The sequence below is a fragment of the Macrobrachium rosenbergii genome, chromosome 3 (genome assembly GCF_040412425.1).
Source record: "Macrobrachium rosenbergii isolate ZJJX-2024 chromosome 3, ASM4041242v1, whole genome shotgun sequence".
NCBI classification, from domain to species: Eukaryota; Metazoa; Arthropoda; class Malacostraca; order Decapoda; family Palaemonidae; genus Macrobrachium; species Macrobrachium rosenbergii.
The window spans coordinates 46,627,406-46,649,577 of record NC_089743.1 but is presented as its reverse complement, the minus strand read 5'-3'; the positions used below and the strand labels follow the sequence as shown (position 1 = coordinate 46,649,577).

General features: G+C 40.7%; 2 protein-coding genes across 2 annotated transcripts in view; one reads left to right on the top strand and one right to left on the bottom strand.

The window, feature by feature from the left end:
- LOC136851122 (uracil-DNA glycosylase-like) overlaps positions 1–22,172 on the top strand; it is a 190,614-nt gene that overhangs the window by 81,089 nt on the left and 87,353 nt on the right. The gene's annotated exons all lie outside the window — the stretch shown is intronic.
- The window catches only part of LOC136855067 (U4/U6.U5 tri-snRNP-associated protein 1), a 44,033-nt gene that overhangs the window by 20,105 nt on the left and 1,756 nt on the right, over positions 1–22,172 (bottom strand). Inside the window, exons 2-4 of the mRNA XM_067131848.1 lie at positions 12,419–12,546; positions 10,041–10,240; positions 5,172–5,318 (exon numbers count right to left, since the gene is read on the bottom strand). Coding sequence (XP_066987949.1) covers positions 5,172–5,318; positions 10,041–10,240; positions 12,419–12,546 — 475 coding nt within the window. The remainder of the gene's footprint in view (positions 1–5,171; positions 5,319–10,040; positions 10,241–12,418; positions 12,547–22,172) is intronic.

The following is a 22,172-nucleotide window of genomic DNA, read 5'->3' as shown; positions in this document are numbered from 1 at the left end:
GCAGAGGGAGTTGCAACCACTAACTACAGCTCTCAAACAGGATACTCTGTTATAACTCACCTACACAATATAAGACAAGAACTAATCATGACCATAAGCTGTCTGCAGTATGGGGCAGAGACAGTGGGAAAGACTAAGCACGCTGTAATCACTCCGAAGGATATGCCCTCCATGATACCTTCGGAGAGATGCCTACCAGTCCAAAAGACATGGTCTTTAGAACCTAACTATGTCAAGACAAGGGGAGTGGATTCAGACTCATTTCTGACAACAGACATACATTCTCACAGCTAGCAATTTTATTTGCTTTACTTGCTTTTTGGAAAATCAGGTTGTGGCATCATGCTGAAAAGATGGTCTTTGTATTCATTTTTTAAGTGTACCATACAAATTGGCATGCAAACATGCTAATAAAATCAAACCTAATGCAAGTAAACATCTTTAAATGACTTCCCCTTTTCAAGAATATTTTTTGTTTTACAAGATGCTGTAGCTATATCTTACTAAACTGAAAGAAGTTACTATAAACTTTTTTAAAAGTTATTGCTTTCACCTAAGTGCTATTGTAGACACAGATCTGTGAGAGGAAACTATTAATCTTTGTAACAATTACAATACTGATACATGTAGAATTTTTTATGCATAATGTCATATAACTTTTTATGAAGGGTATCATAATGAAGTTTATTTTTTTATATTTTTAAATCATTTAACCTAATTTACTTTGGATATTTCTGTAAAACATGCTAGATACAAAATAAAAATATATTTTGAGTACTATTGTCAAATAAAGAAAATTACTGTTACACATCTGTTAGATTTTGTGTGTAATCTTTTGCCAGTTACTTAAACTGATATCCTTGTGCAAATTAATAATCAACACTGTGCATATGCCCGATTTCAATTTTATCTATGCAAGTTGGCTGACATCCTGCCCATGTATGACTAGCCTACTGTATGTTCCATTACAAAATTTTGTAAAAGATGTTTTCTTCTTATATCAATGTGTTTTCAACAACAGTTATTCTGCAAGTAATCTTGATAATAAATGTTAAATATTTGCTAGTAACCATGCTTGATTTTTGAACTCAAACTTGAGTATCCTTGACTCTTCTTCCTGGAAAAATAAAGGCAAATTTTTCAAAATGTTTTGTAGACTTTTCTTAAAGAAGTTTTTTCTTGCCGTTCTTTACTATAATGATATCCATATGATTAATAATAATAATAATCTACAGATAAAAATGCAATTCCCTGTCCGGTAAATGAGTTCTACAGGGAGAGACTTGCAGAATTATTTTGAATAAGTATACAACAATCCTAAAACTGTATAGTACCCTAGGTACCATGTCTTTACCATAAAATTCCTTGGACTGGAGTTTACAATGATTTACCAACTAAAAGTTTCCAATCATGATGGCAGAAATAATTGCTAGTGAATTTATTTAGAGGCAGGAATTTTAGTAACACTTTTAGCACTTTTAGTACATTTATTTTTAATACTAACTTCTGACTTAACCTTTAATGGACATATCCCCTCAATAGAGGATCTAAAACAGGTTTTGGGTGGTGAACGGATCTCCTCTGAGAAATATTAATATTACGCACCATTCGATTTGGCTGTATTGAGCGGGAAAGTTTCCAATACTTCGATGGCCCATAAATGAATTGTGGCAACTAAAGAATTCAGCTCAGCTTAGTCATGGGTGTCTCATGGAATTTAGTATTGTTCTTGCCTTGAAGGGGGAATGTCTTGCTCCTTTCTCTCCCATGACATCTTTTTATTTATTTGCTCATAAATATACCCAGGGATTGCTGTTAGTTTTAGTTCTTATCTTTGATGATATGATGTCAGTTATAATTGTAATTTTGCAAAGAAATATTAGAAAAAACATGTATAAATCCCAAAAAAGTTACTGCATGTCCCAATCTCAGTAAATTTACGTACATATCTTACAATAAATGCTCAGAATATTACTGATTTTATTTCCTTTCTGTTATGATTTTGTGTGAGCTGTAATTATAATTTACAAAATAAAATAAACTAAATTATTAGAAAAAACATGTATAACTTGGTAAAATCAGTGCCATTTCTAGCTATAGGTGGACTAGGCGACTGCCTAGGGCCCCCAAGCCACCAGGGGGGCCCCGGGGTAGCTTGAAAAATTTAAATTTCCCAAGCCACTCAGGGGCCCCCGATTCCCTTTGAAAATTTTTAATTTTCAAATTTAAAATTTGAAAATTTAAGATTTTTTCATGTGCACCTTATATTATATGTATACCTATGACAATTTTCATTTATTAACATTTGTGTAATTAATTGCAATTGTTGACACTACAGATTTCTGTGCTATATAATTAGTTAGACCCATCATTCCCGTTAAGGGACCCTAAACCCTATATTTTAGGTAAAAATGGTCGTCAAACCGAAATCTAGATAAGCAACCCATAGTATACTATAGACACTGTACTTTCAGTTTCGGTGGGTTTTAGCGCGTTTGCTCACGCTCATGTTAAAATACCACACTCCATTTAAATGCCACGTGGTCGTTCTTGACTTCTGTCAAAACATTACAGATCGCAATTTCTTTATTACTTTCGGATTTTCTAATTCTTTCGTGGTTTCTTGCCATGTTTATGTTTCTCGGATAGATAAACGTTTGTCCTCGAGTCATTTCATACCAAAGGCGGGTAGTTGCCAAGCAACTATTTTGTATCGCACGTCGTTTCAAATCAATGTCTCCATGAGACTGATGAGAGTTTGTTTACATTTAGTCTGAGGAACCATGAATGACTGAATTCAAGGATTTTATTATATTCCTTCACTTTTCCAGGTGATACTACTTAGTTCGATTCGTTATACAGTTGTTCCAAGATGCCTAGGCCAGGGAAACAAGTGAAACAACAGAAAGGGTGCACATTTAGCAGGTGAAGCATTCAGGCAAAAACTTGAAACTGAAAAGAAAATCCTGTGAAAGTCCATCCATAAAACGTTCTTCTTTAGAACATAAATCGTATTCAGTGGAAAGCCTGTTGATGCAACCAGTGGGAAGTACTGTATTATGAAATGTGATTATATTGAAGGTGTGTTTAGAAAAATGGCCTGTCCATATTGACGTGAAAATTCTGATATTGACGTGAAAAATACTTGACTGTTCCATTTTTATGTGCAGAGGGTGTGAAATTATTATAAATGATGATGACAATGATATATGTAAATCAAGCATTTTACCTTTAACTTCTATGGTTGTTTATGTAACAATGTTGTTGGGGTTAGGCTACAATGGGTTTTCAAAAGTGATTGGGTGCTTGAGTTTAGGGAAAATTAGTAATAAAACTTACGGAAGATATGCTCAACACATTACTGAATTGGTTGTAGCAAAAGTGAGAAGTTTACTTATAAATACCATAGAACTTGTCAATCATTATATTGATAAAAATGGTATTGCACCTAGGAGAGACTTATTACATATTGGATGTCTCATTTGATGGGTCCTGGCACAAGAGAACAGAAATGAGTCTCTCCACTCAAGACTGTGGAGATATTGTCCAAAACATAAAAATATTACCAAACAGATGCTGGACGTTGCTGCTGCACAAGCAGTTGCTAATTATAATGCAGGCTATAAGGCCAGTCACTTAGATACCTGTCTTGGCTTCCAGCGCACTAATATTTCATCATCATACCTAACCAAGTCAGATGAAAATATGGACTTGCCGTTCAAGAAAAAGACCAGAAAGAAAAGGAAGGCTGTAAAAGATACAGATTATGAAGCAGGAGAAGGATCAATGCAGATGCCATGAAGAGGCTAGAAGCAACATTCTTTAATGTTGTTGTTGACACAGCCATTGAATCCTTAACTGACAGGTTTAAAACACTGGGTGAAGTGAGAGACAGATTTGGAGTGCTGCTCAATTTCCAAAAACTGGATGATCAGGCATTGAGCAACCAGTGTGACAACCTCTGCATGACATTAGGCACTGGAAATGAAAGTGACATTGATGGAAAGGAACTGGCTGTGGAAGTCAAAAACTTGCCAAGGTTACCCTCAGATGACATGACTGCTCTTCAGCTCCTCACCTTTATCCACAAAAAACATTTGGAGGAACTGTATCCCAATCTGTGGGTTGCCCTGAGAATCGCCTGCACTCTGCCTGTGACTGTGGCCTCAGCAGAGAGGAGCTTCTCAAAGCTGAAGCTCATCAAGACCTATCTAAGGTCTTCCATGGGACAGGATCGACTCACTGGTCTTGCAATAATTATCATCAAATGAGGTGACAGGTGTCAAATACAAAATGACTTTGCAAATAAAAAAAGCCAGACACATTTTGAGGACAATACATTGTTACTGTGAATTATTAGTTGTTTTTTCTGGTAAGTGTGTGACTGTGATGTTAATTAAGCATTATTTTAAGTGTTGGTTTTTTTTATTATCTTTGCACTTTGAAATAGATGTGAAATAAATAAATGTGAAGTGTAATAGTTTCTTGCATCTTAGTAGACCATCTAAAGCGCTAGGAATCGCTTCATTACAGTTTGACAAACCCCTCGAGGATATATGAAGCACCTACCTATCTATCTAGGGCCCCCCAAACAGCATCTTGCCTAGGGGCCCCACGAAGCTAGAAATGGCCCTGGGTAAAATTTACGAGTGTTTTGTGAAAGAGGCCCCACAAAGGGTTGTAAATAGTCACTTTCCACTTCCCGTGGAAGGTGGGGAAAATTTTTAGAATTTTTTTTCTTACACCATGTGCATTTGCATATCTTCCGCTTTCCACTGATGTATTTTTTCTTAAATTGGCCCACCTTAAAGCTTGCCCAGTCTGGGGGGGTTGCATGATACATAATTAGCCCATCCCTTAACGGTTAATACTACAATTAGACAAGGAAAATTAGGGAAGAAATATGAGACTCATTCATCTTCATACAATTTTGCTTATAACTTAGCTAAATATCACAAAAGAGACAATGACAAACTACAAATTATGTTTCCATTATTTTCAATTAAAAATGATAGCGATAATGATGCAAAGTTCAAGGCCATATAATTATTCCCTGTGGTATTCTGAATATGGTTAAAGTGCAAACAATTCCCTAGCTAAGCTAACACCAATACAGTATTCTCTAAATCAAGACATTTTCTCAACTAATACTCAAGTATCAAATACTGTACCTGCAGTTTCTGGGCTAAATTTTCTGCAGGCTTATGTACAAACTGCTCTCCGGCAACAGTGACTTTCTTCCCCTCAGTATCTTTCAAATCTTCACCCACTTCATTTACTTCGCTGGGTTCATCTTCCTTCTTTGGAACATTATCAACCTGTTGGGAAAAATATAAACTTTAACATTACCATTCTACACAATATTCTTATGTAAATCTGCATGAACTTTATGACACTGCGGAATATACCATATCCTCCAGCTAACAGTCTGTGCATCCAGGCTCCGCTGGTCCTCTGGTGGCAGATGAGTTACTTTGTGTTCCTGCCATGTTGTAATCACACAATAAACTATGCACCTGTGTCACCTGCTTTTTCACAATTTACATCTGCATTTAAAAAAAATGTTTAAGTATTTCACTAAATACTTTATGGAAGGTCTCAAAAGAGCATTTACAGTAAACCCCCTGTATTCGCAGGGGATGCGTACCACAATCCCCCATAAAGTTAAAATCCACAAATAGTTAACACCCACCTCTAAAAATGCTTATAACTTCCTATCTTGAAAGTTCAAATACCAAATGTATACCTTAAACTAGCATCCTACATCAAATATATCTTAAAATATTATCCTAATACTGTATTTATCTTTGAAATGATATTAATATCATTTCAAAGATTTTACCCTTAAAAATATATACGTACATACTTCTAACCCTTCCAGCAATAACAGAGAGAGAGAGAGAGAGAGAGAGAGTGTATCTTTCTATCAACCACTTCCCCTTTCTATCTGTCTATCTGCTCATCTCTCACATTCTGAGTATCTTTGGCGAGAGAGAGAGAGATTTTCAGTATCCTTTATAGCTATTTTATATGACCACCAAGAGGGCAACATTTTCTACCCTTCGTGGTCAATATGTCAAGGTAAATTGACAGTTAGATAACAACTCCACCCCCTCACTCCAAAGCTTCAGAGAAGACTGGGAATCAATATGTTTTCTTTTAAAATTTTACATAATTTACTACAGAAATGCATAAATGTTGTAATTATAGCATGGAAAATATGAAAAAATGAATAACAAAGTAACATCATGTTTATCTATAAAACTACAGTATACAAAACAAATAACCATATATGTTAACCCTTTAACGCCGAAGCCCTATTTTCAAAAACGTCTCCCGTATGCCGGCGGCCTCCGAGAGGTAGCGCCGAAGCTGAAAAAAATTTTTTTTCAAAAAATCACAGCGCGCTTAATTTTCAAGATTAAGAGTTCATTTTTGGCTCCTTTTTTCTCACTGCCTGAAGTTTAGTATGCAACCATCAGAAATAAAAAAAATATCATTATCATATATAAATATTGGAATATATGACAGCGAAAAAAAAAAAACTTATATAATTGTATACAAATCGAGCTGTAAGGAAAACGGTTGAAGCTAATGAGTTAATTTTTTTTAGTTGTATTGTACACTAAATTGCAATGATTTTGGTATATAACATATTGTAAAACGATTAAAGAAACAGAGAAAATATTATCACAAAATGATGCATGAATTCGTAACGCGCGGACGTAAAAAAAAGTTTTTTCAAAAATTCACCAAAAATCAAAATATTGTGCTAGAGACTTTCCAATTGTGCCAAAATGAAGGAAATTGATTGAATATTACTAGGCTGTAAGTTTTTAGCTTACAATTGCATTTTTGAACCATTTCGATCGAGTTAAAGTTGACCGAAGGTTGATTTTTTTCTATTTATCGTTATTTCGATGTAAATATAAAAAAACTGTGAAGAGCTAAAGGAATGATATATTTTTTGTTGTATTCTACATGAAATTGCGCACATTTTGATGTATAACACTTTATGTAACGAATAATATGAAACGTCGAAAAAATTACGGCAAGCTGACGCAAGAAATGACAGGATTTTCAGCGGAGTCCGCATGCGTGGAGCGAAGGAAATTTTTTTTCAAAATTCACCAAAAATCTACATATTGTGCTAAAGACCTTCCGTTTGTTGCAAAATGAAGGTAAATGATTGATTGTTACTCGAATGTAATAATTATGGCTTACGGATGCGTTTTTCGATCATTTCGGTCGAGTCAAAGTTGACTGAATGTTAAAATTTTGTCAGTTATCGTGATTTCGCGAAAATATTAAAAACTGTGAAGAGCTAAAGGAATGACATATTTTTTGTTGTATTCTACATGAAATTTCGCACATTTTGATGTATAATACTTTATGTAACGAATAATATGAAACGGCAAAAAAATTACAGCAAGCTGACGGTAGAAATGCTAGGATTTTCAGCGGATACGCAGCGCTTGTGGAGCGAAGGAAATTTTTTTAAAAATTCACCAAAAATCTAAATAATGTGCTAGAGACTTTTCGTTTGTTGCAAAATGAAGGTAAATGATTGATTTTTACTCGAATGTAATAATTATGGCTTACGGATGCGTTTTTCGATCATTTCGGTCGAATCAAAGTTGACCGAATGTTAAAATTTTGTCAGTTATCGTGATTTCGATGTAAATATTAAAACACTGTGAAAAGCTAAAGGAATGATATATTTTTTGTTGTATTCTACATGAATTTGCGCACATTTTGATGTATAACACTTTATGTAACGAATAATATGAAACGGCGAAAAAATTACGGCAAGCTGACGCAAGAAATGACAGGATTTTCAGCGGAGTTCGCGCGTGCGGAGTGGAGAAAAATTTTTTTTTTCAAAAATTCACCAAAATTCTAAATATTGTGCTAGAGACTTTCCATTTGTTGCAAAATGAAGGTAAATGATTGATTGTTACTCGAATGTAATAATTATGGCTTACGGATGCGTTTTTCGATCATTCGGTCGAGTCAAAGTTGACCGAATGTTAAAATTCACTTTGGATGCTGGGTCCTTCTCCAGCATCCCAGTCTAAAACTCGCCTCACACGCTCACTTCCGACAGGCAGTATGCGCCTTTCACAGTCCTGACGCCTTTGTGACATCTCTGCAAACGTTCTGTTGCAGCACGAATACGCTAACACTCGCAAAAGTTCAACAAAACACGTCTGCGTCAAAATATCACTCCCGCAAGGTGCTGCTCTGATGCTCTCTGATGCGAGATGGGGGAAATTCGCGCATGTGCGTCTGGGTGACGCTCAGAAACAAAACAACAGCTGGATCCGTGAACTCCCAGCATCCACCGAGGCGCGGGATTTGAAATCTTCCGCAAACTAGGCCTACAATTATTTTTCCGCGAATATTTAAAAAAAGCATTTTCAGTCGACGTTTGCAACGTCCACTCGGCATTCGACAGACAATTTTGGACGACGTTTAAAACGTCCAACAGGCGTTTAAGGGTTAAACATGCATAAAAAATTTATCTGAGAGAGAGAGAGAGAGAGAGAGAGAGAGAGAGAGAGAGAGAGAGAGAGAGAGAGAGAGAGAGAGAGAGAGAGAGAGAGACTCTTCAGCCAGGTACTAACCCTTTTTTTTAATGATGACAGTTTTGCCTTCATCCCTCCCTCAAGTCGGATATAGAAAAAGAACAGGGATTGAACTAAAATTTTACTAAGTCACTATATTTTCTTTAATGAATTGATATTTTGCTGTGTTTACATTAATATTAATGTTTGAAAATTAGTAAATCAACTATTTATCATACAAAACAAATAAACATACATAGTACATATGCATAAAACTTCTCTCATCTCAGTAAGTGAGAGAGAGAGAGAGCTGAGAAGGGAAGAGAGAGAGAGAATTATTATTATTATTCAATGTTATTATTTAACCTTATTAAACTTAATATATTATTTGAAAATTAATACTGTAAATCATTATCATAAAATGTATATGTACGTACAGTACAGTATTTAGTCACGAAAGTAATATGAAAATACAGAATATTGCTCTAAGAAAAAATCCGCAAATGGGCGAGTTTTCCCGCGAATAATTTATAGATAGGTTCCAAAGAAAATTCCGCAAAGTGTGAGAACACGAATCCGGGGGGTTTACTGTAGTGCCTTTAACTCTTCTGTCCGTCTTGCGTTCAGGAAGTGCCTATATACATCAGTTCACAGGTACATGAAGTGACACTTCTTTGGGTCAGCCATCTTTTTCAATGTTTTAATAGCTTTCCTTAATTTAGTGCAGGTACTTATTTTTTCATCCATTCACTAGTTATGGACTAATTACTCAAGTTGTATTGGTTAAATATACATCTCTCAGTATTAAGTTAATTTTAGAATGTGCTTTTGTGTATTGAAAATGACAGTCATTCTTCTCTTGTTTCACATTCAAAGTGTATCATGTGCTATCAACAGTTCTGTTTCACTTCTTGTGTCCCATACTATAAACTGTTCTGCTTCACTTCTTTCTGAATATAAACCTGTTCTTTGTCTCCTCCAGGCCCTGGTTTTATATATCAATCCTACTGAGCAGCAATTACAGAAGCCTGTATGCCTAAAGTAGTATTCAGATTATGCACTGTAAAGTACCTTAAAGCTGATCTAAACAACACAAACAATAACTCAGATCTGTTACTAGAGGGCTGATGGAACAAGGATGCAAGCAATGCTAAATAAAACTAGAGGATCTTTTCTCTTTCTGTGGAGTGCCTGAAAGTTCAATAGGATGTATATACAGCTTTTGTCACATAACTGATTTCTATAAGGAAAAATATTTTTCATTTTAAAAATACAATTTACTGCTTACTTTTTAACACAAGAACATACATGATGAGAATTCAGAACTAACTTGATTTTTACTTTCATTTCTGTTAACAGGATGATTTTAATATTTCCCATTTCTTTGCCTCTCTTCCTTGTCACATTTTCTGATTGAGAGAGTGAGAGAGATAATTATATCAACAAAACATTAGGAATCTATGAGAACCATACCTTCAAAGGCTTCAAGCCTAACTTTGCTCTTATCTTATTTGTTTCTTCAATGGATAGAGATACTTCTCCTGCACCTTCTTTTTCACCTCCAATTGAACCACCACTTGCAAAGTCCCCTCCCACAGGCTGCAACTGCGGCTGACTTGGAGGTGGAGAGGGAGACTGCTTCCCAAGTTTTGAAGATTGAGAAAACTGGTATGCTGCAATGAATATTTTAATGAAAATACTACTGTACTTTATATATCTGAAATTACCAAAATACTAGAAATACAGTGTAATGTAAAAATAGTAACTGTTGTGTGACATGAACGCTATAAAGTATGAGCTGGATGCACAAAATTTTCAAATGCTATGGAAATGAAAAATTTAAAAAGTTTATTTCACACAAATCTAACTTCTAATACAAACCCCTCTGCTTACAAGTGCCTAATCCTGCAGTCTTCTGTTACCTGGATGACTAAAAGGAAAAACCCTCACTTGCCCAGGTATTCCCCCTTGGCAGTGCCTCTGGTGGCAATAGTGGTGGTTAGATCATGCCTTGTGCTGTCCAGAAAGTGCAGGGCCATAAGGTGGGCACTTTACTATGCAAACTGATGGGTTTTTATTACAAAAAAAAAAAAAAAACTATTCAGTTTACATGTGCCTGAATATGCTATTTAGGTGGAAAGGCATTCCTGTTTTAAGTATAAAAATTTAAACCAGGGTGCTGAGATAGGCAGCACTCCAAGTTAATAAGGTCAGAAAATCAGATGATCTTTGTGCTATTATATGCTTAAGAGCAAGACTGGGACTCTGCAATACAACCACAAAATATTCTCTGGTAAAAATGCAGGAAGTAATAAATACCCTATCATCCACATGAAAATTCTCATACAATTGCCACAATTTTGAGATAGAAGTAGTCTAGGTCAGGGGAAGAGGGTGAGACTAGCACGGCAACCCCTCCTCAATTTTGCCCTGCCACCATCAAAGAACTATGAATTTGGAATGTTTTGCAATCATGGAATTGAAAAACTGTGGTCCTGAATTCCAACTGAAAGGTGTGGGACTCAGCTCGTAATTCAACTATGCAGCTCAACTACTGGATGCCTCTATATTCCTCTATGGTGTCTAGACATGATAACAACAGATGCACAGGAGGGATAGCAAAGCTATTAATCATGGATGTTATCACTGAAGAAGTCAAATCACTGTTATTCACCTGCAAATAAAGGTAATAAAAAATCACTGGTGCTACTTGATAGTAGCTAGGATCACTTTAAGAACATTCTCATATATGGCAATCAAGTCATGATGAAGAACAAAGCCCTTTTAGCCAAACCTAACTTCAGGAAGGGTCTGATCAAGTGCCTACTAAAAAAACCAATTTTAATTTCTGCATGGAAGAGTCAACTGTAGTGGCTGGCTACACATCTACAACTTCAAGCACATTTCCAGTGCAGTCCCCAACTGCCAACGGGGCCTGAGCTTTGGCAATCCCAGAAGGTAGGCTGGAAAACGGATCAGTGTGCGAAAGACGAAAGTGGAAGTCCTTAAAAGGTATCCAGTAACTATACCATTTTGAACTAAGTGTGAAGAAATGAGTGTCAGTCAAAATCCCATCAACTTCTCACTGGGAAGTGTCAACTGCAGATGCCAAGAGGCTGGGTGGAATGACTTACAGTACTGTATGTACTTAACAAGCTTTGCCCTCACTGCTGCAGACAGGACCAGAGCTTTGGGCAGTCCCAGATGTAGGACGGTAAATGGATTGGTAGTGTGAGAGTGAAGGGCAACATTCCCAAAGGACACTGACTGCACAAAGCTCTGGGGCCCCTCACTGTCACACTGTCCTTTAGCATGAGACATCCCCCTACTTGTGACACATGGAGGATCACTGTGTCCTGCCTCCTCAAAACAGCTTGCCTTGCAGGTTCACTGACAAGTGAGAGAGGACAGTCAGCATCTTTCCTCCAAACACTAACAACCTCCAAAACTTCACCTAGTCTTCCAAAGAAGACACTCGAGTAACAGCGAAGTCAACAATAAGTTTAACCCGGGATCAAGCCACGATGCTACCTGTCAGCCCAAATGGAGAAGCCTCAGTGTCCTCTGGCATGTTGCATCTCCACTACATGACTGAGGACATTGATATACTGTACTCCACAATTTACATCCAAAGATGACAATTATTTTCAAAATTAAGATATGAAACAAAACAATGAATTTGTGAATTCTGAAAATAGCTGAGACCATTCCATGTTACTGCTCATTTTTTACTTGCCAATGTCCCTTTCAATTAAATTTTAATAGCAGTATACAAGATACTTGAATATATAATAATTTCTGACACAAAAATGACCAACAAACAAGTGCATTCATCAATCTAGATCTCTTACTTGGGTCATCTTTTATTTGGAGCAGCTCTTCTACTTCTGAAAGACTATCCTCGCTGGGACTGGGACTACGAGACCGAGATCTGTCTTCCCTTTTCTTACTTCTCTGCTTTTTGTGTTTGTGATGGTGCCTGGAATTTATGAAAGCTATTAATTAAAAAATATACTGAAAGAAGCAAAGGTGCTTGAATATAGAATTAAAAATATCAATGCATCTAATAAAACCCTAAATATTGCCATGTGTGTGACTGAAGTGACTTAAGGTTTTGCTACAAGATGGAAAGACAGTCACCAATTACATAGGGTAAATCTCAACATTTCTAACACTGTAGAGTAACAACATGAAAAGAAAGAGCTATCTCACAAGGTTGAGACTTCAAACATAAACCACTAAATAGCCAATCTCCCTTAACATACAGTATTACTTATCAATATATGAATTTTTCACCAAGATAGAATGAAATTAGAACTAATACATATATGATATCAATGGCAGCTTTAACTTGTGGAATACAAAGTGAAAGTGTATGATAAAGAGATGTACAGTATTTACTTGTCAAGAACAAAGGCACTGTCATTTTTCAAAGACCCCAACTGTACTTACCAATATCTTAGGGCTTGCTCTAAGTCTCATGAGGACTCTCAAAAAAATGATATTTTAATGATAAAATAAGGTTTGTTCATACTTACATTCTAGATATATATATAGCTGTATTCTCACGAAGGTCCAATGACAGAATTTCAATGTTTCAAAGACACAGTCGGTCAGGTGGTTAGTACCCATTCCCGCGCTGGGAGGCGGGTATCAGGAACCATTCCCATTTTCCATTCAGATTTTCAGCAGTGCTTGTCTCCTGAGGGGAGGAGGGTTCAAATAGGAAAATATATCTGCCAGGTAAGTATGAACAAACCTTATTTTATCATTAAAATATCATTTTGTTCATGAAACTTACCTGTCAGATATAAATATGCTGAATTTAAGGTCATATTTGGAAATAAGGATAGAGACAGCATTTAGGATTGAGAAACAAAACAATGTCAGATGATTACATCTTGGTTCCTTACCTTTTAGCAGGTCAGTATGAGGGTGTGAGTGATTACTGTCACCCAAGTCTGTTTCTGCTTTACTGGAGGGCCAACAAAGGTAGAGACAATAAGGTTGGAGAGTTCCAGACGATCTGTCAACGGGACGTGACCACTAGGTGCCCAGATCTAGCCCTCAAGAAGGGCAAAGAGACAAAATAACCACCTGACCACCAAACATCGTGACTAGTAAAAACTTTTTGAAAGGCAAGACTGCCCCCACAGTAACCCACAACCATAAAAACACAACCAAAAAATTTTAAAACTATTCCTAACCATACATTAAAGGATAGGATGGTAATGCCAGGGACACACCCAAGATAATCCACCACAAACGTGGTCCCAATGAACAGCAAGACTTCATACACTGTTCTTACCCTTTAGGTAATTAAACTAAACAGAATGACTTTTATAAAAAGTGGCATTTAATATCATCAGAGCCATGTTCTTTTGAAAGGCTACTGATCTGCCACAGAAAACCTCAAAATGCGCTTTAACTTTCAAAAGTTGAAGTCAGGTCTCCTGACAACTCTTATGCGTTCCTGAATGGTGGACCTCAAGAAGAAAGCATAGCGCATTCTTTTGACATGGGGACGCCAGGTCTTCTCACCGAGCACCATAACCTAGGTAAGATCTATAAACTCTTTTGTCTTGTTCAAAAATTTAGATTTTAGGGCAAAGAAGTCTTTCTGGTTCCTGACCCAGAATACCTAGCAAACCTTTCAATTCAAAGGACTTGGGCAGGGTGAGCGGGTTCTCATTCTTGGCAAGAAACTGAGGTTGGAGAGAGAAAAAACGTCTTCCTTTAAAACCAACAGACTTAGAAATTGCATGAATCTCACTGATTCTCTTTGCATCCTTAGAGCAACTAAAAATAAAGTCTTCTTTGTTAAGTCCTCAAAGATGCAGCATGAAGGGGTTCAAAAGGGCTTTGCATCAGGAACTTAAGAACCAGCATCCAAGTTCCAAGATGGAACCAAAACTGAGGCACCTTCATATCGTCCACGACCTAATGAGGTCACAGGTCCTATTAAAATTGACCTGGCTAGGATATCTAATCCTCTGTAGGCTCTGAAAGTAGTCGACAACATACCTTATACCCCTTAATAGTAGAGACTGCCAGCTTCTGGTTTCCTAAGGAAAAGAAGGAAGTCTGCAATCTGGCTCACACGCAGGAAGAGGAAACCCCTCTGCAGTCTACACCACTGTGGTTTGGATCCCACTCAGATTGGTAAACGAGGCAAAAACAGATGTTCTCTGGCTAAGTTGATCGCTCTTGCCACCTGCTTGAAAAACCTCTCGTTCTCGCCAGCATTTTCGATAGTCTGAACGCAGTCAGACCGAGCGGAGGTTTTGATGGTATCGCTCGGAAGGGGCTGTCTGAGCAGATCTGGACGAAGGGAACACCCTTTGGAAAGTCTACCAGCAATCCCATTTTTTAGAAACCAGGGTCTTGGGGGCCTTACGTTGAGCACCAGAGTCATCCTGAGTTCTCTTACACTTCTGGTCCTGACCACTTCTCCCAGGATCTTGAAGGGAGGGAAAGCGAAGGTCCTATTCCAGTCCCAAGGAGCATCTAGGAATGGGACACTGCTCCTGGATCCAGGACAGGGAGCAGTAAAGCGGAAGCCTGTTGTTCTTGACGTTGCAAACAGGTCTACTACAGGGCCGACCCCATAAACCCCACACTTTTTGGCCACCTCCTGGTTCAGAGTCCACTCTTTGTCGGGAGCAGTTGATGACGAACGAGCAGGTCCGCTCTCAGATTCTGAACGCCTGCAACAGGAACTCGTCAGGATCAAAAACGTTCCTGGAACTCGCCCACAACAGGATCTCTTTCGCAAATTCCAACGAACAGGGAACGAGAATGAGTGCCTCCCTGTTTTTTCAGGTAAGATAGAGCAGTGGTATTGTCCGCGTTTACCTGGACTGAGCGAAAAGGACACTTGATCTTGGAAGAATGAAGGGCTAGAAAAATCGCCCCTAATTCCCTTCATATTGATATGCCAGGCCACCTGTTCCCCTCTCCAGATGCCTGACACTTCTCTCTTGCCCAGTGTTGCTCCCCACCCGACATTCCAGCGTCGGAGAACAACACTAGGTCGGGGTTCAGAAGGCTGAGAGACACGCCCTCTGAAAGCCTCGAGGATCCAACCACCACCTGAGATGCTTCTTCACTTCGAGAGAAAGTTTGAGAGACAACTCGAGATTTTCCTTGTCTTCCCAGTTGTCTTGCAGGAAGAACTGAAGAGGCCTGAGATGGCAGTCTCCCTAGGAAAACAAACTTTTCCAGTGAGAAATGGTCCCCAGCAGACTCATCCACTCCCTCACCGAACAGGTTTCTTTCCCTAGGAAGGCCAGGACTTTTCAGGAGCACAGCTGCATCCTGACGGGAGGGAACGGAAAAGCCCGAAAGCCACTGAGTCCATCTGAATCCCCAGATACACGATGGACTGCGTTGGGTCAGGTGTGACTTTTCGGTTGACCAGCAGGCCGAGTTCCTTCGTCAGGTTTAAAGTTGCATTGAAGATCCTCCAGACACCTCTCCTCGATGGACTTTCTGAATCAGCCAGTCGTCCAAGTAGACCGACACACACGTGACGCCTGCCAGATGCAGCCACCTTGCTACATTCTCATGATGACGGTGAAAATCATGGGAGCTGTGGACAGGCCAAAGCAAAGAGCTCTGAATTGATACACCTTTCCCCTCAAGACGAACCTCAGGAACTTCCTTGACTGAGGATGTATCAGAGCACGTGGAGTTGTCCGGCCCCTGAAGGTCGAGGGATACCATCCAATCCCCAGGTCTTAAGGCTCCTAGAACAGACTGAATTGCCGTCTCCATCTTGAAAGTTTCTTTATGCGACAAAGCGGTTCAGGCTGCTGACATCCAGCACAGGTCTCCAACTTCCCGACTGTTTTGGGACCAGGAACAGCCTGTTGTAGAAGCCCGGGGAACAATTCAGGTCTAAGACCTGTTCATTGCTCTCTTGATCTAGCATTTGCCTCAGCAGGTCGTACCAGGATCTCTTGTTTTCCTGGACCGGAGTGGAGAGAGAGGAAAAACAAAGGCTTAAGGGAGGGGAGAAAGGAAAGGGATCCAGATCCTTTCTCTAAAACCGAAAGGACCAACTGTCTGCCCCTCTCACTTTCCAGACTTCGATGAAAACGCAAGAAGCCTGGCACCCATTATCTGGAGGAGAATCACATCATTTCTTGCCATCCTACCTCTAGCAAGGGCTTTACCTCTTGAGAGGTTCTTTCCCTGAGAAGAAGGTTTGAGGATGCTCCGGCACTCCCAAAGGGCTTCTTCATCTTGGGAGAATGTTGACGGTTTGGACGTCGTCGAGGCCACAGGAACCCAGGGCGCTTCGATGACTGAGCCAACAGGTCCTGTGTGGTCTTCTCTTGTAGCCTTTTGCAGCGATGTCCGGATCACCAATGAAGCCGGGAAAAGATGATTGGAAAGGAGCAAACAACAGTTCTCCTTTCTGTGCCAAGGAGACGGATGATAGGCGAAAAAGAGCCCTGAACAAAGACCTCTTCTTGAGCACAGACGCAAAGTGCGAGGCCAATTGTCAGAACCATCTCGGACCGCCTTGTCCATACAAGACAAGACGCTCAAAAGGTCCGACAAGGAGATCGAGTCCTGACTCAGGAGACTTAAGGTCCAAAGCTCCAAGACACCAGTCTTGAAGTTGAAAACTTCTAACGTCTTGAAAAGGCCCTTCAAAAGATGGTCCATCTCCGTAACGAGTCCAGGGAATCTTGAAACGACAGATGAGACCTCCTAGATGAATCAACGAGACTGCTTCTAAGTCTCCTTTAGATGAGGAGGAAGGAACTTCCTCGTCCAACACCACAAGTCTTCTCCGAGTCCATACCACATACGTTGAAGCTTTTCCCGAGAGTCTTGAAGGGGACTCTCTGAGAAGAAGAGCTTTCTCTTGAGCCTTGAGTCCATCCACAAATGGACTTTCTTGAAGGCCCAAACTTAGTGGAGAGCGATTTAGTCATCTTCAGAAATCCATGAAGAGCTTTGAACTAGACTTAGTAGAAGTCAGTTGAGAAGGAGGGGGAGAGAGGTACTCCCCGGCAGAAACTTGTCAGGAAACAATTCCTTCAGCAGCTTGACGAGGATCTGGTAGAAAGAGAGGACTGATCCTTCAACTCATCTTCAGACTCGAGACCTGAGTCTATCTCCAACATGAGCGGGAAGAGCAGAGAGAAGTTGGAGAGGAAACACGCCGCAGGGACCTCTGCTTGAAGAGGAACTGGCGTGCAAAGCAGCTGGAGAACCAGGAACCACAAGGAGCCGACAGCAACGGCAGGTGGAGGTTCTTGAAGGGAGTCAAAACGTCCATCGGGCGTCACGCAAAATGGTAGCATGACGCAATTTCTGAGTTCCGTCCAGCCGGGCGTCCAGGCAGGCAGCATGCATCAACGATCTAAGCCTGACGGAAGCGTCATCAACAAAATGGAGAACATGACGTCTAGAACGAAGGGAGGAGGGCGTCCTGGGGTGGCGTCAAAGATCCTCCCCAACACCCTCTGGGGACAGATGAGTCAGGGTTCCTTCCCACGACGAGCGGGTGAAGCAGAAAAAGGTGACGAGCGAGGAGCAGGAGAAGGAGACCAGGCTGGAGAGATCTCTTCACTGGAAGTCTAACATCCTTCCGAAAGGACGGGACCTGGTCTCTCTCTCTGCAATGAACGAGGAGAGTTGCTGCTGCATGGAGGCAAAAGGGTCCTCGTTGGTGACGCTTCTCTCTGGAGAATCACGGAACCTAGAGGCAGAAGGACCAGGGGCGTCCTAATCCTCTTCTCTTGAGGAGGGAGAGCTTTGGGCGCTCAAAACGTCTTCTTGGGATGACGTCCGGCAACTTCTTTTTCTATTCGGGGAACGATCCACAAACTCTGGCGAGAGCACAGAGTTGGGAGAGAGGGCGTGAAGCGTCCTCCTCCCTAAAACATCTTAAGAGGGCGAGAGTCTATCTGACGGTTCCAGCGTGGGAGGACGTGTCAGAAGATAGAAAGCAGTCCTTCAGGACCCGAACACGAGATCGAGCCTGGGCAGCCTGGGAAACGTCTTCAGGACCTGCCGAAGGGACGCCAGACGGTGGGGTTCCCCGGCCACCCTCCTTCCAAACTTTCGACATGCTCTCTCCCTGAGTCCTGGGAGTCCAGCAGAGGTCCAGGCCTAGAGGCATGATGGGGCCGGTCTGACGCCCCCTCCACTGCACTGGGGGCACTAGTCACTTCACAACACTTATCTTGGAGAGCTGACACCTTAGATTCTAATGCACGCCGGTCGATTCCATCATAGCGCCAAGCATATTAGTCTCCACTGGCACGATCTCAGGGCAGGAGACAAAACCACAGGGTTAGGATCTAAAGGTACAGGGAGTTAGGGCCGACATCAACACTTGCAAAGAGAAGCACTCCTGGAGGAAGACCTCCTCAGTCGATCACGCTCCAACTTCCTCACATATTTATCATACGCTCTCCATTCATTTTCAGACAAAGAAGCACATTCATCACACCTATCATTCAACATGCATATATGCTTCCTACAGTTAGAACAAATAGTGTGAGGGTCAACCGCAGCTTCCTGCAACCTCACCTTACATTCAGACATCACACACAAGACGGTAACAGCAGAGCTAGACCCAGACATAATGATAATCTAAATCAAAACCCAAAGAAAAGTCAAAAAGCGTATGCCGATCTCACCGATCCAAAGTCAAAATACCAAAAGACAATGAGATACTCAGTAAGCACAAGAAAAAGCAAATCCTATGACGGAGGTGCAGACAACAGTTGTTGACAACACTGGCGACAGAGAAAATCTGAATGGAAAATGGGAATGGTTCCTGATACCCGCCTCCCAGCGGCGGAATGGGTACTGTCCACCTGAGCCCTGGGAGCCGGAAATTTGAAATTTCTGTCGGACCTTCGGAGAATACAGCTATATATATCTGACAGGTAAGTTTCATGAACAAAATACTTTATAGTAATGTCCTTGCATTAAGTATTTTGTGAATTTCTTCTCCACCCACATTCTAATAGTGAGTCAAGAAATTGTATTATCACTGAACCCAATGAAGACATCAATGTTTCAAAGACACAGTCAAAAAATATTTTCGGACCCTTTACACTTTCTACTTGAGAAGTTTCATTAGGTACCAGCAGAGCTTTCTTTCATGTAGGTTCAAATAGGAAAAATGAAGTGTCCTACTTCAAAGACCATATTCCTGAACCTTTCCCTCAAATGCTTTTTACAATGAAGATAGAAACTTTGTAGAATACAAAAATGTGACTGTATTTAAGGTCATATTTGGAAATAAATGATAAATACTTTCAGAATTTGGGAGGTATTGTGGAGCAGATAATGTCAGAGATATTCATGAATCCAAGTTTGAGAGGTCAGTATATAAAAGGGTGTCCCATGCTGGGTTTGTAGCTGTTCACACTTCACAGAACACAGGGCCAGCCTCCAAAACTTGAGCAAAAAAGTTATGGTAGACTATGTTAAAGGAGGGGTCCAGGTAGGTGAGCAATTCTCCTTGGCCAGATAGGGCACTGTGCCATAGATTAGGTTAGATTAGGCTGTATCATCTGAATTGCCACTGTAGCACTTTTTGAGAGCAAGCTTTATGACACATAAAGCATATCGTATATAAAAACCAGAAGGAGAAAGAACATTGAGTAAAAACCTCAAAAATGCAGCAATGGTAATTCCAGGGACACACCCTAGTCTAATCTACCACAGAGTGCATCACCCTAACTAACTTGAGGCTTCATCCCTATGCAACCCTTTAATCTTAAACTAAAAATATGTGGCAATAATTCTTACAAGGATCCTCACCTAAACTACAGCACAGCATGGACTAGCAGGACTATCGGCCTCGTCACTTGATCGGAAGGCGTAAACATTCAGCAGTCTGTGATGCGTATGCGTACTTCCTTCCGTTCCATAGAGATAATAGGGCCATAGAAAAAGGATGTCTCAGGCCACCAAGTACAGTATTTACTTCACAATTTTGTGTGTGAGTTTATCGAAAAATACAGAAGTCTGCCATGTTTTGCCATGTTTGTGGAAAATACGAAGTGCAAAATTTCCAATAAAGTAAAAAGACTGACAGCTTATGAGCAATTAGTTGAATTGTGTAACAAAATGGATCAAGATGCAAAACATAGATTATGTGAAAGCAAAAATTGCAACATTTCGAGGTTCATTTTGAAAAGAATAGAAAAAAGTTTTAGACTCGAAGAAATCTGGGGCAGGAGAAGTATACACCCCATCGTCAGTCATTCGCAAATAATTTCTGAAATCATCCTGCAGTTCCTTTAACGAAGACATGTGCAAAAACGTTTTTCAGCCTTGTCTTCACCCATACATCATGCTTTTTCTTGCTAATTTCAGTCCTTTATGTGTATGGCCTGCTTAAGAAGTTTGTATGGATCATGGTACAGTGGTTTAGCTCTCAGTCACCAACAGCCTACAGCCGACCCACTCGTCACATCTAGTGTAGCTTATGTCTTGAGTAAAAAAGAGTATTTTCATATATGTAACTTACCAAGTACAGTAATTACATAGTATGTTTCTAACTTGCACGGCAGCTAAAAATTTGAAATTTGTGGTAGCATTCGATTGTTTTTAATGTAGGTGACTCGAGTGCGGAGCAGTAGCCTTTTATAGCTGAAACGGAGAGAAGCCTCTCTCGGCGAAGGAAGACGAGGAAGTACATGGCCTGCTGAATAGTAGCTCCAATCACAGAAGACGGACCACTTCCCCTGGTATACCGCTGCGGAGGATCGTCTGAGGTGCCCGGCCATCTCCGTTGCTGTGCGACATGAAAAGCCTCTCGCTCACAGGAGATGGTGGATAACCTCCAGCCGTGAAGACACAGGGACTGCACTGCCTGGTGGTACCACTCCACATGGGGTTGACACAGCAGGTTGGGCCGGGGGGGGGGGGTGTCTCTCTCTCTCTCAGCACCCAGGAGAGTTAGCAGGTCGGGATACCAAACGGCCTGCAGACATTTGGGTGCCACCAGAATCATTCTCCTCCCTTCAAACCTCCCCCATCGCTCGTGGTGATAGAAGCGGTAGCTGAGAAGGTTGTCACTGGAGCGCCAGACAAGTGGGACACCAGGCCCTCCAGTGATGGAATGCCAGGTAGACCCAGTGTAGCCAGGCAGAGGACAAGTCAGATACCTGGTCCATAGAAGGCGCTTCCACCCCCAAACCTGAGGATAAAGTCGGGTCAAAATGGGAAGCCTCCACTCGCTCCAGGGGGAACATTTCGCACCCAGAGCGAGGAGAGGCCCCAGAGAGGATGTCCTGAGCAACCGCTCCCCCATGCACCTCCACACCCGATGAAACGAATGAGGAAGGGGAGGGGGAGTCCTCACCTGAGGGAGAGGGAGCAATCACGGGAAGTTCGCTGGGAGGGAGAAACGATCCCGACGGATTAGCCATCACTGGAGTCGTTGGGGACGTGTTACCCTCGGACGATTCCTTGGCAGGCTTCCGACAGTAGCGTCTCCTCCCTTCGAACCTCCTCCATCACTCAGGAGACCAGGCAAAACACTTACTACAAGGAGCGTCACATGAACACACACGTCCCCTGCAAGTGGGGCAGAGGGTGTATGGGTCTCTATCAACGCTA